General features: G+C 44.2%; 1 protein-coding gene across 1 annotated transcript in view; it reads right to left on the bottom strand.

Moving 5' to 3' along the window:
* Positions 1-16,532, bottom strand: part of EPB41 (erythrocyte membrane protein band 4.1) — an 85,046-nt gene that overhangs the window by 56,830 nt on the left and 11,684 nt on the right. Inside the window, exons 2-3 of the mRNA XM_069971577.1 lie at positions 3,995-4,454; positions 2,604-2,804 (exon numbers count right to left, since the gene is read on the bottom strand). Of these exons, the coding sequence (XP_069827678.1) occupies positions 2,604-2,804; positions 3,995-4,454 (661 nt within the window). The remainder of the gene's footprint in view (positions 1-2,603; positions 2,805-3,994; positions 4,455-16,532) is intronic.

Below are 16,532 nucleotides of genomic sequence, written 5' to 3'. Positions count from 1 at the left end.
GAGGGACTGTTAAAGACATGATATCTTGTATATTTTGTGAAGCAATTACAATATGGCGCTGACCTTCTAAACAAGTGGAGATATTTACATTGCTTGAAGCTTACGTTAGTAACACTAGTGCTACGTAACTAACTCCTTTTGTACCTCAATCAATAAAGTACTGACACGAGCCTTAGTAGAAGTATACACGCCCCCAGGGTATATAAACTGGCTGCCATCTTTGAATAAAGAAGATCCACCTTAACCATCAATGTGTCAGGGTGTTTGATTCTCAGTGCGCACTATAAACTTATAACTTGTAATTTAGAGCAGACAGTCAATATGACAGCACTCTTTATGTGCATCCATAATAGTAGTATCACACTGTACTGTAGAGAGGAGATACTAGACACACGGCAGTACAGGACATGTAGTATCACACTATACTGTAGAGAGGAGATACTAGACACACAGCAGTACAGGACATGTAGTATCACACTGTACTGTAGAGAGGAGATACTAGACACACACAGCAGTACAGGACATGTAGTATCACTATACTGTAGAGAGGAGATACTAAACACACAGCAATACAGGACATGTAGTATCACACTGTACTGTAGAGAGGAGATACTAGACACACACAGCAGTACAGAACATGTAGTATCACACTGTTCTGTAGAGAGGAGATACCGGACACACAGCAGTACAGGACATGTAGTATCACTATACTGTAGAGAGGAGATACTAGACACACAGCAGTACAGGTACTGATAATTTGATGGATCTAAACCAGCATGGCTTTACTGTGGGACATCAGAGGGTTGTTGTTAATGGTGAATATTCCGAGCAGAGACTGGTTACAAGTGGTGTGCCACAAGGGTCTGTTCTGGGTCCTATTCTTTTTAATATGTTTGTAAGTGACATAGAAGAAGGTTTGGCAGGTAAGGTTTGTCTGTTTTCTGACTGCACAAAAGTGTGCAATAGGGTTGATATTCCTGGAGGTGTCAGTAATATGGAAAATGATTTAGCTTTCATAAATAAGTGGTCCAAACATTGAAAAATTGCAGTTCAAGGTTTCCAAATGTAAAATAATGCACTTGGTGAGGAGGAATCCTCTCTGAGTATCACATCGGCAGTACTGTGTTGGAAAAGACTTCAGAAGAGAAGGATTTAGGGGTAGTGATTTCTGACAGCCTTAAAGGGGTAGTGCGGCGGTAAACAATTATTCACAGAATAACACACATTACAAAGTTATACAACTTTGTAATGTATGTTATGTCTGCGAATGGCCCCTTCCCCGTGTCCCACCACCCCCACCCGTGTACCCGGAAGTGTGGTGCGCTATACATACCTGTCACGTGCCGACTCGTTTACGATCTTCAGTCAGCAATGTCGTCTTCGGCCGAATCCATCCGTCCGTCCTGAGTGCCGGCCGCCCTCTGCCGCGTCATCGGCTGCTCAGCCGCGATTGGCTGAGCATAACTGTGCTCAGCCAATCGCGGCTGAGCATCTGATGACGCTGAAGAGGGCGGCCGGCACTCAGGACGGACGGAGGGATTCGGCCGAAGACTACATCTCTGACTGAAGATTGTAGACGAGTCGGCACGTGACAGGTATGTATAGCGCACCACACTTCCGGGTACACGGGGGGGGGGGACACGGGGAAGGGGGCAATTCACAGACATAACATACATTACAAAGTTGTATAACTTTGTAATGTGTGTTATTCTGTGAATAATTGTTTACCGCCGCACTACCCCTTTAAAGGGGTTATCCAGTGCTACAAAAACATGGCCACTTTTGCACCACTCTTGTCTCCATAGGCTGAATCTATGTTTTTCTGGCAGCCCTAGGGCTGTATCCAACTCTAGTCACCGGAAGTCAACCGCTGAGTGTTCGGGTTTGGCCAAAACCTGAATGTTTGCCAAGTTCGCTCATTACACCTAATGTATAAGGGTGCCGTTACACAGAGATTTATCTGACAGATTTTGGAAGCCAAAAGGCAGAAACATACACTATACACAGGGAACAGGTCATAAAGCAAAGAATGACATTTCTCCTCTTCTCAAATCCATTTTTGACTTTGGCTTCAAAAATCTGTCAGATAAATCTCTCTGTGTAAAGGCACCCTTAGAGTGAGGCCTATTCTGGAAACCTAACTTAATTTTCAATGGGCAGGAATGGGCATTTTTGTTGTTCATTTTTACACAACTTTTTCAATAAAAGGAATTATTTTTATACTTTTTCTATCTCACTTGCTTCAACAATGCCAAATCAACAAGGACAAAATGCATTAAAAAAAGAAACAAAAAAAAACGAAAACAACAACCTTTTGGAGGTCATGCTTATTCAACCCAAAGGAATTACATCATATGAAATGATTTATAAAGAATAAAACATCAATAATACATAAAAAACATTTGGGGGGGAAAAAAGTAACAAATCTATAGACCAGGGATGGGGAACCTTCGGCCCTCCAGCTGTTGCAAAACTACAATTCCCATCATGCCTGTACAGCCGATGGCCAAACAATGGGACTCTAGCGTGCTCCAGTTGGGCTCATCTGAAATCATAGCCACTCCTAACGTCTAAAATTGCTACAAACAGCTTCAAATTCTTACCTCCAATTCACATTCATATACTGTATCGTCAAGAAGGGAAACTTTGCAGCGCATGTTGGCTGACCTCCTAACCACTTTCTGAGTGGTCTTTGCTGCTTCGGCTTTAGTTAGCTTTTGTTCTGAGTTTACTTCGGCAGTGTCCTCTTCGTCCTCTGGATTTCCTTCGGGGTCTTGATCGTCTTTCCTATCCTCCTGCGCAGGCTGAAAGTACACAAAGAGAAATCATGTCACTCACTCATTTTATATGAGTTAAAGTGACTCTGTACCCACAATCTGCCCCCCCCCCCCCCCCCACAAACCACTTGTACCTTTGGATAGCTGCTTTTAATCTAAGATCTGTCCTGCGGTCCGTTCGGCAGATGATGCAGTTATTGTCCTAAAAAACAACTTTTACACTTGCAGCCCTGTGTCAAACTGCTGTGGCCTAGAGTATCTGTGCCCTAACTTTGCACCACCCCTCCGTCCCTCCTCCCCACCCTCATCATAAGGAATGCCACTGGAAGGATTTTTCCTATTCCTCTGTAGTAAACTCTGCACAGGTGCCTTAACACTCCAGCCCATGTGCCGTCTTCTCACAGCTAATGAACAGGAAAATACCTGCCTGGGGCATTCCTAATGATGAAGGAGGGGAGGAGGGACAGAGGGGTAGTGCCAGCCTAATGCACAGACACTCTAGGCCCCGCCAGTTTGACACAGGGCTGCAAGTTTAAAAGTAACTGCATCACCTGCCAACCAAACCCCAGGACAGATCTTGGATTAAAAGTAGCTATCTGATGGTACAAATGGTTTGGGAAGGGCAGATTGTGGGTACAGAGTCACTTTAAGCCCAGTAATACAACTAAAAAGGTGACTGGTCACTCTATATTTCTTTGCATGACTTCTAGCTGGTATTTTAGACAGGTCAAGCAAGGGCAAATGATTTCTATTCCAGATACATACATAATGCTATGCGTGGAGAACCCATTTTAACCTTAAAGGGAACCTGTCACCCCCTGTGCCGGGGTGACAGGCTCCCGACCCCCCGTTAAAGCCCCCTATACTCACCTAATCCCGCCGGGTCCCGCTTCTGGAGGTGGTCGGGTGATGAAGATCTCAGCCGCTGCAGCCCGACGCGCGCGCTGAGAGATGAGTCCAACACCCATAGAGAATGACGGAGCGCTGGACTCTCCTGTCATTCTCTATGGGTGTTGGACTCATCTCTCAGCGTGCGCGCCAGGCTGCAGCGGCTGAGATCTTCATCACCCGACCACCTCCAGAAGCGGGACCCGGTGGGATTAGGTGAGTATAGGGGGCTCTAACGGGGGGTCGGGAGCCTGTCACCCCGGCACGGGGGGTGACAGGTTCCCTTTAAGGCAGTTGCTAGCGCTAGCTGCTCACACAATATACATCACCTGGGTTTCTGCACTGCTGAGAGAATGTAGGTCAAGAGATGGATCGGTCCGCAGTTCGGGTTCTGGAGCTGCAATAGGAGCCTTCAGGAAGACTTCATCATCCAGCTGCTCTCCCAGACCTTCATTCAATGCCTTCTGGTCAGTGTCTCCTTTTTCTGTAGGCGACTGAACGTCTTTGTCGTCTTCAGTCACCTGAGATTTTGGCCTTTTCAGGAAGGAGGAAAAAAGTCTTGACAAACCCTTGCCCTCAGAGTTGCGGTCTTTATTTTTGCGGGTGCTGGGTGATGCTGTGGAAGGAGAACCCTGAGTTTCTACAGTCTCCTGTTTGTCCCCTGTCCCGGTTTCCTCCGAGACACTTTTGCATGCCCCTTCTTCCTCTTGCTCCTTTTCTTCCTGCTTCTGGTCCTGGGGAGGACTTTCTGCCTCAGCAACTACACTCTTCTCTGTTGTCATTTTCACACTGTGAAAAGATTGAAACCAATGAATTAGGAGATTAAAAAAAAAAAAAAAAAGCCCTTTGTGGTAAGAGACATTTTAACTTCACTAAATAAGCACATTCCTTACCAGATAAGTATCTATCAGTAACAAAGAGAAGCATGCAATGTTTAAGGCTCTGTTCACATGGAGCAAAACTGGCGGAATTCCGTGGCGAAGAATCCCGCCAGCCTCCCTGTCATAATGACAGTCTATGGGAGACTAACATGCCTCCTCTCTCCACAATGAAGAATGGACATGTCATAGAAAACATCTCCTGCTCTGGAAAGTTCCCGCCAGAGTACCCCTATAAATGATCAAGTCACTATTGTTAAAATCCATTGCATATGAAAATATCTTTAAACAAGGCTGCACCAAAATCTTACAAGGGACTTATAAGTGGTGCATGGGACCTTTACTATATACTTTTTTCTTATATATGAAACATGCTCCATAGAACCAATAGAGAAATGTACATCCCCTGTGCCATGTGCATACCCCCTTAAAAACAAAAAACAACTTCATAGATAGAGGTTATTATACAACCTCAATTCCAAAAAAGTTGTGGCACTAAACAAATTGTGAATAAAAACTGAATGCCATGATGTGGGAGGTGCCAACATCTGATATTTTATTCAGAATAGAACACAAATCACAGATCAAAAGTTTAAACTGAGAGAATGTATCATTTTAAGTGAAAAATGTTGTTTCAAAATTTCACAGGGTCTACAAATCCCCAAAAAGTTGGGACAAGTAGCAAGAAGTGGCTGGAAAATGACATTAAGTATATAAGAACAGCTGGAAAACCAATCAACACTAGTTAGGTGAATTGACAACATGTTTGGGTATAAAAAGGAGCATCTCAGGGTGTCAGTGTATCTCTAACGCCAAGATGGTAAGAGGATCGCCAATTCCACCATTGTTGCGCAGAAAGACAGTGCAGCAATACCAGGATGCTGTTACCCAGCGTAAAATAGCAAAGAATTTCAAGTTATCATCATGAACCATACATATCATCATCAAAAGATTCAGAGAATCTGGAACAATCGCTGAGCGTAAAGGTCAGAGCCATAAAACTCTACTGGATGCTCGTGATCTCCGGGCCCTTAAACGTCCCTACACCTCAAACAGGAATGTCAAGGAAATAACAGAATGGGCTCAGGGATACTTCCAGAACACATTGTCAGTGAATACAATCCACCGGGCCATCCGCCATTGCCAGCTACAGTGCAAAGAGGAAGCCATTTCTAAGCAAGCTCCACAAGCTCAGCTGTTTGCACTGGGCCAGGGGTCATTTACAATGGAGTGTGGCAAAATGGAAAACTGTTCTGTGGTCAGATGAGTCACGACTTGAAGTCCTTTATGGAACAGTGGGATGCCATGTCATCCGGACCAGAGAGGACAAGGACAACCCAAGTCATTATCAACGCTCCGTTAAGAAACCTGCATCACTGATGGTATGGGGTGGCATGAGTGCATGTCTGGAAAGGCACCATTAATGCAGAGAGCTATGTTCAGGTTCGAAAACACCACATGCTCTCATCTAGACGTCATCTCTTTCAGGGAAGACCCTGCATTGATAATGGCAGACCACATTCTGCAGCAATTACAACATCATGGCTACATAGGAGAAGGATCCGGGGACTGAAATGGCGGCCAGCCCGCAGTCCAGATCTTTCACCTATAGAGAACATTTGGCACATCATAAAGGGGAAGGTGCGACAAAGAAGGCCCAAGACGATTGAACAGTTAGAGGCCTGTATTAGATAAGAATGGGAGAGCGTTCCTATTTCTAAACTTGAGAAACTGGGAAGAAGAAGAGGGGAGGGGGGATGCCACACAGTGGTAAAAACGGCATGGGCCCAACTTTTTGGGGATTTGTAGACACTGAAATTTTGAAAAAACATTTTTCACTTAAAATGATGCATTCTCTCAGTTTAAGCTTTTGATCTGTGATTTGTGTTCTATTCTGAATAAAATATTAGATGTTGGCACCTCCACATCATTGGATTCAGTTTTTATTTACAATTTGTTTAGTGTCCCAACTTTTTTTGTACATAACTGAGCGGATTAACTAAACAGAATGCAAAGTATCTTTAGGTGACACTGAGCAATTGTGAGCAACTAGTGACCCATGGACGCTTATTGTGCAGAGCACCCCCCGTCTGCCATCTGTGTAGTTGAAAGTACAAAGCTTTGTGCTGTTTTAACTTGCTCTATGTATTTTTTTACAGACTAGCAAGCGACATACAACATTATGCGGTACAGTGAAGACCACATTTCTGTGCAAGATCATTAGAAGGGTTTCCCAAACATTATTAAAGCCAATGTACCATCAGTACATTCACTTTAAGATTCACACCTGGATAGAATGGCGCAGGGAAGCCAGTGCTGCAGTCCTTTTTATTGAACCGCAGCCTGGTTTCCACATACGACGCCGTACTATACCTGGGCACCGGCCGGGGCTGAAGCACTGGAGGGGGCCGGCCCGTCCTCAGTGGGAGGAAACCCCCGCCCCTCTATGAGGTGGCTCCATTAGAATCAGTGTGCACTGTCAGACTGAAAAAACAATACACCACTTCCTGCAGGACATACAGAAGATGATAAATACTGGAAGACTGGAGATTTTTAAATAGAAGTAAATTACAAATCTATATAAAACTTAATGGTGCCTGTTGATTTGAAGGGTAAATTTTCCCGCTGGAGTTCCCCTTTGACGGCACGTGCTATGTGGCAGTTCCTTCAGATATCTGTGCTTCCATCTGCTCTATCTACTATGTACATGTAATACACAATCTCTTCCTTTCTCATTTCTGTTCAAAAGTTGCTGGAACACATAAAGAACAGGGATGTTCTGATAGTCGATAGTTTGTGTTTCCTCTGCTGGATGTCCACGCCCTGACAAAGACCTTCCTGCAAACAACATTTGTATCTGTTTATTACATAATGCGAGGATGTGTGATGTCACCTCAGTACACAGGGACATCCCTATCACTGTCCTGCTTCTGGTATATGGTGTACTACTGGATGACACTACACCAGTGCTTCCCAAACTTTTTGTACTGGAGCCTCACTTAACAGACAGAAATGATGCGTAGGCCTCACCAGACTGGCCAAGAGGATGCTGGGGCCTCACTATCTATGGTGGAAGTCCATGCAAATACAAGTATACCCATTGCTCAGTCTACTCTCCATTTATCTCCTAATATCTGTATAACATTTAATAAGTACAAAATGAGTCAATAATGTTCCTAAAGCAGAGACTGTTGGAGTCAGGAAAAGGACAGTGCAGTTTGTGGTCACTTCCTCCCAAGCTGCGCCTCGCCAGCAACTAGGGGGCGCCTCACAGTTTGAGAAGCACTGCACTACACAATAGATGTGCTGGGGAAGCCGCTGCTGAACGGAAGCAAACTAAAGGCCCTATTCCACGGGCCGACTTGAGGAGCGTCGGCAGTGAGTGGATGAGTGTGTGTGTGAGGTGGGAGCTATAGCAGCGTCTGTTGTCGACATTGCTATTCCAAGGAGCGACAGCAGCAGATCGCTGCTATAGGAGTCGTTTGTTTTTCAACATGTTAAAAAAGAAAAACTACTGCAACGATCGGCGGACATGAACGATGTCGGCTGATGGTTGCCTTCTATTCCACGGGACGATTATCGTCTGTAACGACCGATATCAGACGATAATCGTTCCGTGGAATAGGGCCTTTAGTTTTATGTAACTTGATGCAAAAACCTACCAGGTCCCCCCAAAAAATTATTCTGAAACAGGGTAGACAAGAACGCAGTACAAAATACACTCTTCATACCCACAGAGTGTCAGTCCTTACATTATGAACATTGCTTGAAGTGTCACTGTTGTTTTAAATTTTTTTTTTTTTTTTTGCAGAAATCAATAGTACAGGAGATTTTAAGAAACTTTGTAATTGGGTTTATTATTCTTATTCTTCATGATTCTCATATGGAGAGGGGAGGGGGTGGAGGGAGAAGAGGCACAAAACAGGTCAACAAAGAGTTAATTTACAGCTGCATCACCGGACTATCTCCTCTGACAGTCAGCACTGACCTCTCTGACCTCTGAATACCAGCGTTCACACAGGTCCCGCTGTGTAATCCTTTTGCTCTCTGCTGGTGACTAATCTCCCTCCTCCCCCCTCCATAGGTTACACAGGGCCCAACTAATGTAAAAGAGTTGAGATTTCTTGATAAGGAGCAGTGAATGAGAGAGAGAGGGGGGGGGGGACCTGGGAAAAGTCTTTTTGAATGCAGATAATGGCATATTTGCCTAATAAACCCAATTACAAAGTTTCCTAAAATCGCCTGTACTATTGATATCTAACCTGCTGATAGCTCTCTATTGCGCAAAAGGTGACAAAAATAAAGGTAAGTCTCTTACCTACATTCCTTAAACCTTTTCCATGATATTAGGAGTTTAAGCCTTATGCTAATGAGACGTTTTGGTGCACTGGGGGCAGGACTACCGCCCACAGTGCACGAATCCACCCACCCCTCCTAATGAATGTCAACAGAGCAGCCCAGCCTAGGGGCGGATCACTGCACTGGGGGCAATAGCCCAACCTCCAGTGCACCAAAATGCATAATAAGCACCAAGAATAAACTGCTAATATCACAGAAACAGTAAGAGGATGAAGGTAAGCTTCATCCTTAGCACCCCGTGCTACATAGGAATTCATTAGCAGGTTAGATGTTTCTAAACTGCCGACAGGTTTCCTTTAAAAGAAATTTTCCAGGATTTAATATTGCATCTTGGCTCCATTCACTTCAATGGGACATTGACAGTATCCATTATGGCCCCTAAGCTTATAAATAAAATGATACATCCTGTTCTGTAACATCCTTTCTTAGGGCCCGTTCACACACGCGCTGAATCTCTCCGGCGAGGTCTTTGAATAGGAGGGCTCGCCCGCCTCCGCTCTCTTGTCAAAGAATTGACATGTCAATTCTTTGAGTGGAGAGGCATGGAGAACGGAGGCCCACGAACCCTTCGATTCAAAGACATGGCAGGAGAGATTCAGCATGGAGTCCGCGGACGGGGGAATTCCGGTGGAGTCTCTACGCCAAATCCGTAGTGTGAACGGGCCCCTTACTGCAAACAAAATTACAATAAAAAGTTACACAGATATAGGTAAAGGAGGATGTGCTACAATTCATAATAGGACCCCCCCACAAAAAAAAAGTTGCTAAGCATGCCTAGAAACTCTCTCATGCAAGTGAATAGGGTCTGCTCCAGACTATTGCGCCTATTTCCACAGTTCTTGCTCTCTCTCTAAATGCTGTTCGAAGCAGCTTAGTCAAGATGGTAATAATGTACTAAGATCAAATAAAATGTTACAAAAAAAAAAAAGAGAGAGAAAGAAAGAGAGAGAGAGAGAGAGAGAGAGAGAGAGAGAGAGAGAGAGAGTGTGTGTCTCTGTACCTTGCCCTAATCAGCAACACAAAACAAAACATACAGTCACAGTCATGCTGACAGGTGGATTGAGCATCAAAAATAAAATTCCCTGTAAGAATAGACTTTACGAAGAATAAAAAAAAAAAAAAAAAAAAAATCATGTGTTGTTTTTTTTTTATAGCATTTTCAAGGCCTTTGAATGGTATGAATGTGCTATAAATAGCTGTATACAGAAGCAAATCTAGGAAGCTTACTACATTATGTATGAGGATACAAATATCCAACAGTAGCACTGCCACAGCACCGTCAACCAGCCACAGTCTGCTGCAGGGAGCACATTCATGGTATATCCCCACACAATCTGAAGAGGGGCTGTTCAGGCAGCAAGTGTATAGATTTCTGAAAGTCCCACATACATGAATGGGGCATATGCAAAAAAATTTGCAGTATGTCTGGGGGGGGCGGGGATGAATGTTTATACTGACCCATTCCCAAATCACTGCTGCTTTCCAGGCTGCCCCTGTGTCTGACCACTTGGCACAGGCAGTAAAGATCTCTCTATTTAAGATAGGGCTGGGCGATATGGCCAAAAAATAAAATATCGATTTTTAAAAAATTTTGGACGATTCTCGATTTAAATCTCGATTTTTTTCTCTTTTTGCTAAACAAACAGGACATTTTTCTCCCTGCAGCATCAGAAACTATTTTATAGACGTTTGAGACAACAACCATATTGCTTCCCAGTGTAACAGTGCTCCTCCCGTGCCCCTATGTAGTAGACAAGCCCATTGTGTGCCCCATATAAGTAGTTTTCCCAAATATGTGCCCTATGTACTAGTGTATTAGTAGTAGTACAGATGAGGGGATTAGCAGTACAGGTAAAGATGAGGGGTGTAGTAGTGGTACAGATGAGGGGTGTAGTAGTACAGGAACAGATGAGGGGTGCAGTAGTAGTAGTGCAGGTAAAGATGAGGGGTGTAGTAGTAGTAGTACAGGAACAGATGAGGGGTGCAGTATTAGTAGTGCAGGTAAAGATGAGGGGTGTAGTAGTGGTACAGATGAGGGGTGTAGTAGTAGTAGTACAGGAACAGATGAGGGGTGCAGTAGTAGTAGTGCAGGTAAAGATGAGGGGTGTAGTAGTAGTACAGGTACAGATGAGGAGTGTAGTAGTAGTACAGGTATAGATGAGGAGTGTAGTAGTAGTACAGGTACAGATGAGGGGTGTAGTAGTAGTAGTAGTACAGGTACAGATGAGGGGTGTAGTAGTAGTAGTAGTAGTACAGGTACAGATGAGGGGTGTAGTAGTAGTAGTACAGGTACAGATGAGGAGTGTAGTAGTAGTACAGGTAAAGATGAGGGGTGTAGTAGTAGTACAGGTACCGATGAGGGGTGTAGTAGTAGTAGTACAGGTACAGATGAGGGGTGTAGTAGTAGGGTTGCAGGTAAAGATGAGGGGTGTAGTAGTAGTACAGGTAAAGATGAGGGGTGTAGTAGTAGTACAGGTAAAGATGAGGGGTGTAGTAGTAGTACAGGTACAGATGAGGGGTGTAGTAGTAGTACAGGTTCAGATGAGGAGTGTAGTAGTACAGGTAAAGATGAGGGGTGTAGTAGTAGTACAGGTACAGATGAGGGGTGTGGTAGTAGTACAGGTACAGATGAGGGATGTAGTAGTAGTAGTAGTACAGGTAAAGATGAGGGGTGTAGTAGTAGTAGTAGTAGTACAGGTAAAGATGAGGGGTGTAGTAGTAGTAGTACAGGTAAAGATGAGGGGTGTAGTAGTAGTACAGGTACAGATGAGGAGTGTAGTAGTAGTAGTAGTACAGGTAAAGATGAGGGGTGTAGTAGTAGTAGTACAGGTAAAGATGAGGGGTGTAGTACAGGTACAGATGAGGAGTGTAGTAGTAGTAGTACAGGTACAGATGAGCGGTGTAGTAGTACAGGTACAGATGAGGAGTGTAGTAGTAGTAGTACAGGTATAGATGAGGGGTGTAGTAGTAGTACAGGTATAGATGAGTGTTGTAGTAGTAGTACAGGTATAGATGAGCCTGGTGTAGTAGTAGTACAGGTATAGATGAGGGGTGTAGTAGTAGTACAGGTACAGATGAGGAGTGTAGTAGTAGTACAGGTAAAGATGAGGGGTGTAGTAGTAGTACAGGTAAAGATGAGGGGTGTAGTAGTAGTACAGGTAAAGATGAGGGGTGTAGTAGTAGTACAGGTACAGATGAGGAGTGTAGTAGTAGTAGTACAGGTAAAGATGAGGGGTGTAGTAGTAGTAGTACAGGTACAGATGAGGGGTGTAGTAGTAGTAGTACAGGTACAGATGAGGAGTGTAGTAGTAGTAGTACAGGTATAGATGAGGGGTGTAGTAGTAGTAGTACAGGTACAGATGAGGAGTGTAGTAGTAGTACAGGTAAAGATGAGGGGTGTAGTAGTAGTACAGGTAAAGATGAGGGGTGTAGTAGTAGTACAGGTAAAGATGAGGGGTGTAGTAGTAGTAGTAGTACAGGTACAGATGAGGGGTGTAGTAGTAGTACAGGTAAAGATGAGGGGTGTAGTAGTAGTACAGATAAAGATGAGGGGTGTAGTAGTAGTACAGGTACAGATGAGGGGTGTAGTAGTAGTACAGGTAAAGATGAGGGTCAGGGACATAGCTAAGAGCATGGGGCAGACTGGGGGGGAAGGGCATGGGGTACACTGGGGGGGGCAAGTATGGGGCACACTGGGGGGAGCATGGGGCAGATCGGGGGGAGAATAGGGCAGATCGGCAGGGGCATGGAGCAGACCGGGGCAGGAGGGAACATACCTGGTGCACCCGCTCTGCGCGGGCGCACACCACCGGCACTTGCGCTCTTTTCCCGCCCGCACTACACCCCGCAGCGGAACTGCCCCCATAGCCAGACATATACTCGCGCTTCCTCCCGGCCGCACATGGAGGTTCCCGGAGGAGGCTGCAGATACTGAAGCATCGGGTGATAGTGTCGCTGCTGTACAGCTCCAGCACCCGCAGCGATCACCCGATGCTTCAGTATCTGCAGCCTCCTCCTCCTCCACATGTTCAGGCCTGTTTGAAGTTCACCAGTGACCATCTGGATGATGCAGAAGAGGCACGGGAGAGGGACAAGTGGTCAGATGAGACCGAAAAAAACTTTTTGGCATCTATTTCACTCGCCCTGTTTGGAGGAAGAAGAAGGATGAGTACAACCCCAAGAACTCAGTACTGACTGCGAAGAACGGTTGAGGAAACATCATACTTTGGGGGGCTTTTCGGAAGGATGGATGTGGCCATGTATGGTGTGATTTCGACCAACAGCAGCATAGAAGATGGGCTGTGGTTGCATCTTCCAGCATGTCAATGACTGTAAGAAGCATTTTTAAGGTCCTGGAGTGGCCTAGCCAGCCTCCACACCTGAACCCAATAGAAAATCTTTGCAGGAAGCTGACAATGTTGCCCAGGGACAGTCCCAAAACCTGAAAAACTTATGAAAATACTTAAAAAAATAATGGAACTGATAAAAATTGGCTTGGTCATTAATGGGTAAAGGTTGTATAACATATTCCTCAAGCTACATAGCCTATAAGTCACCTTCAGAGAACAGAGGTCTGTTGTTTCCAATAATTTTGCTCTCTTGGTGGGAAGATAAATTGTTCTTCGAAGCAGAGGAAAAAAAATTGGAGTGAAATGTCTGGTGCCATGATCTTTGTTGCTACTCCCATGAACCACCACGACTCATTTATGTCTGCTGGAGCGAGAAGGCACCGTGGCTGTGCCGAAACGCTTTGCCAAAGTATCGTTTTTGGTACCGAGAATCATGATGCTACTACACTATCGTATTAAGGTCAACATTATGGTACTGTAACAATCTAATAAAGATGCCAAGAGACTAAACGCAGGAAGTCCAGGTCCTCACATAGAAGGCAGTCATTTGGTTGACAGACGCATTGAGCCATGACACTCTGTACTTCCTGTGTTTGGTCTTTTTTTTTTTTCAACCAGCACAAGACTAAAAAGCTTCAGGAGACCGGACCTGGATTCAGTAAGTATAGCTGTTATATAGCTGCCTTGTCGAGACCGGACCTGGATGCAGTAAGTATAGCTGTTATATAGCTGCCTTGTCGAGACCGGACCTGGATACAGTAAGTATAGCTGTTATATAGCTGCCTGCAGGAGACTGGACCTAAACACAAGTATAGTCTTGTTATAAAGCATGATAAAACAATTAATGTAAAAGGAAAACATGCTTTATATCACATCCCTGTTGATTTAGATTTTGAAAGTTATAAAGACAAGTTTGCTACAAAAAAAAATAAAAAATAAAAATGATATTATAATATATATTTCCCCTACCATATTACTTCTCCTCGCATTGCTAATTCTTCTGAATTTGTCCTGCTATACAAAGATGCCATTTTCTCTCAGTGGAGTAGTTATACAAAATTACCATCTGCCCGATGGAGAGAAGTCTCAAAGCGCTTACGTCTGTCTGTCTCAGGTGCATGATCTGCCTAAACATTCAAGTATCTTATTATGAGATGTACACTCCAGCTGCGAGAAGTCTAAGAAAGATTTCTGTCCTGGGAAGACAAATGGACTGGTAAACAAAAGAGGGTGACAATAACTCTGCTGGACAAATACAGGAGGGCGGAGGTAATTCAAGCCACTAAGGAGTGGATGAAAAAAAAAAAAAGGTTACAATCTTATGCTTTATTTTACATCTTTATATGAATAAGGTGGAATGTAACCAGTCCAAACAAAAACCTATAAGCGCTCCGCTATGTTCTGCGTTTTACACCACAAATGAAAGTGTTCTTATCGAACGCGATATTATTATGAATACAAAGGAAATTAGAAAGGATGAATTTTCTGATATGACCTAAGTTTCAAGAGCAAATAAAACATTTCCTTTCTGAGAAAGTAGAACGCTGAATTATTTGTCGAGTGCGAAACTCTAATCGGCCCAGGTTTCCATGCAAAGTCCACAAAATATCTATACTAACACTTCTTACCTTGGGTTGCGTCATTTAAAGTGCTAAGCAGATGGATAATATAACAATCTTAATAAAAAAAAAAAGTAATCTTTAAAAAGCAGTGATCACAGGCTAAGCTTACCTCTTTATACCAGTAAGAGTGATATCCCCCCTGGGACTACAATTTTATGCATGCACGGAGAAGTGCGAGCAGGCAGTGAGTAGACAGCAATGATCTTTGCTAAACCCACACCCAGGAAAAGAAAAGCAGAAAAAAAAGCCATTCCCTCCCTGAACAATAGCTCACCCACATTGCAAAAAGCCGTCTCAAGCAAATATTTTATCAAGTCACCTCCGGTACACACACTTCCTATTTTTCTCTCTCAGTAGTACACGTTATATATATATATATATATATATATATATATATATATATATATATATATATATATATATGCAGTCAAAAACCAAAACAGGTCTCAGAATCTGTATAAAAACAATAAAAAAGTGAAGCTAGGCAACAAACTACTTAATTTACAGCAGTTATTCAGTTCCGGACATCAGTTTGATGGCACACAGCACAGACAATATTAAAGGGGTTCTCCCGAGTATTTTTCTTATAAATCAACTGGTGTCAAAAAGAAATACAGATTTGCAGTTAACTTCTTTTTGAAAATATAAAGTCTTTCAGTACTTATCAGCTGCTGTATGTCCTGCAGGAAGTGGTTTATCCTTTTCCAGTCTGACAGTGCTCTCTGCTGCCACCTCTGTTCACGTCGGGAACTGTCCAGTGCAGTAGCAAATCCCCATAGAAAACCTCTCCTGCCCTGGACAGTTCCTGACCTGGATAGAGGTGGCAGCAGAGAGCACTGTGTCAGACTGGAAAGAATAAACAACTTCATGCAGGACATACAGCAGCTGGTAAGTACTGGAAAACTGGAGATTTTTTTTACTTATGTGTTCTAAACACAGTGGAAACGATGCCCCTATTTCTCCCTCAAAAGCCGTGCAATGTTGCTGATAATTTCTCTGCAACTAGCACATCTAGGTAGTATGTCTAGATGACATGTTCAGTCCTAGCTCATGCTACTGAAGCTCTAAGGCTGTAGTCCCCAACTAGTGGCTCAGGAGCCAGGACTACATGCTGTATAGTCATGACTAGAGTGGAGTGCATGCTCGAGTCCGCTCACTTTGCACTGGAATACCGGTGGCTGAGTTGGATGCAACCCTAGGGACCGCCCACCTGCAGGATTCTTTTTCATTGTATCCTGCTGTGGTCCTGAAGTGATTGGATGCCGAGAAATGCAGGTTCTCAGATACGCACTCATATGATAGGGGATACGCACAGAGAAGTGTTTGCCTACAGGGGTGTCAAGATTCCTTCTTAAGGTAGCTTTACACGTACCAGATCCGCAGCGGATTTCACGCTAAGATTTGCGGATCCTGGTATAGTGAAGTTCTATGGGGTTACATACCGACAGCGGAATTTTCTTATCGCTGCGGATATGTAACCCAGCCCCTTTAACCCCCCGCCGCCTGCAGCCCTGGAGCATACATTACCTCGGCGCCACAGCTGTGTGAGGCTCCCGATTCCCCTCGCTCCCCATCAGCCAATCAGCGCATGGCGGCACTGATTGGCTGATAAGGTGCAAGGGGAGCCTGGAGCTTCACACAGCCGCAGCGCCGTTAAAT

This window comes from Dendropsophus ebraccatus, chromosome 5 (genome assembly GCF_027789765.1).
Source record: "Dendropsophus ebraccatus isolate aDenEbr1 chromosome 5, aDenEbr1.pat, whole genome shotgun sequence".
In the NCBI taxonomy this organism is placed as follows: Eukaryota; Metazoa; Chordata; class Amphibia; order Anura; family Hylidae; genus Dendropsophus; species Dendropsophus ebraccatus.
The sequence above is the reverse complement of the archived record's forward strand: the minus strand, read 5'-3'. Positions and strand labels throughout refer to the sequence as shown.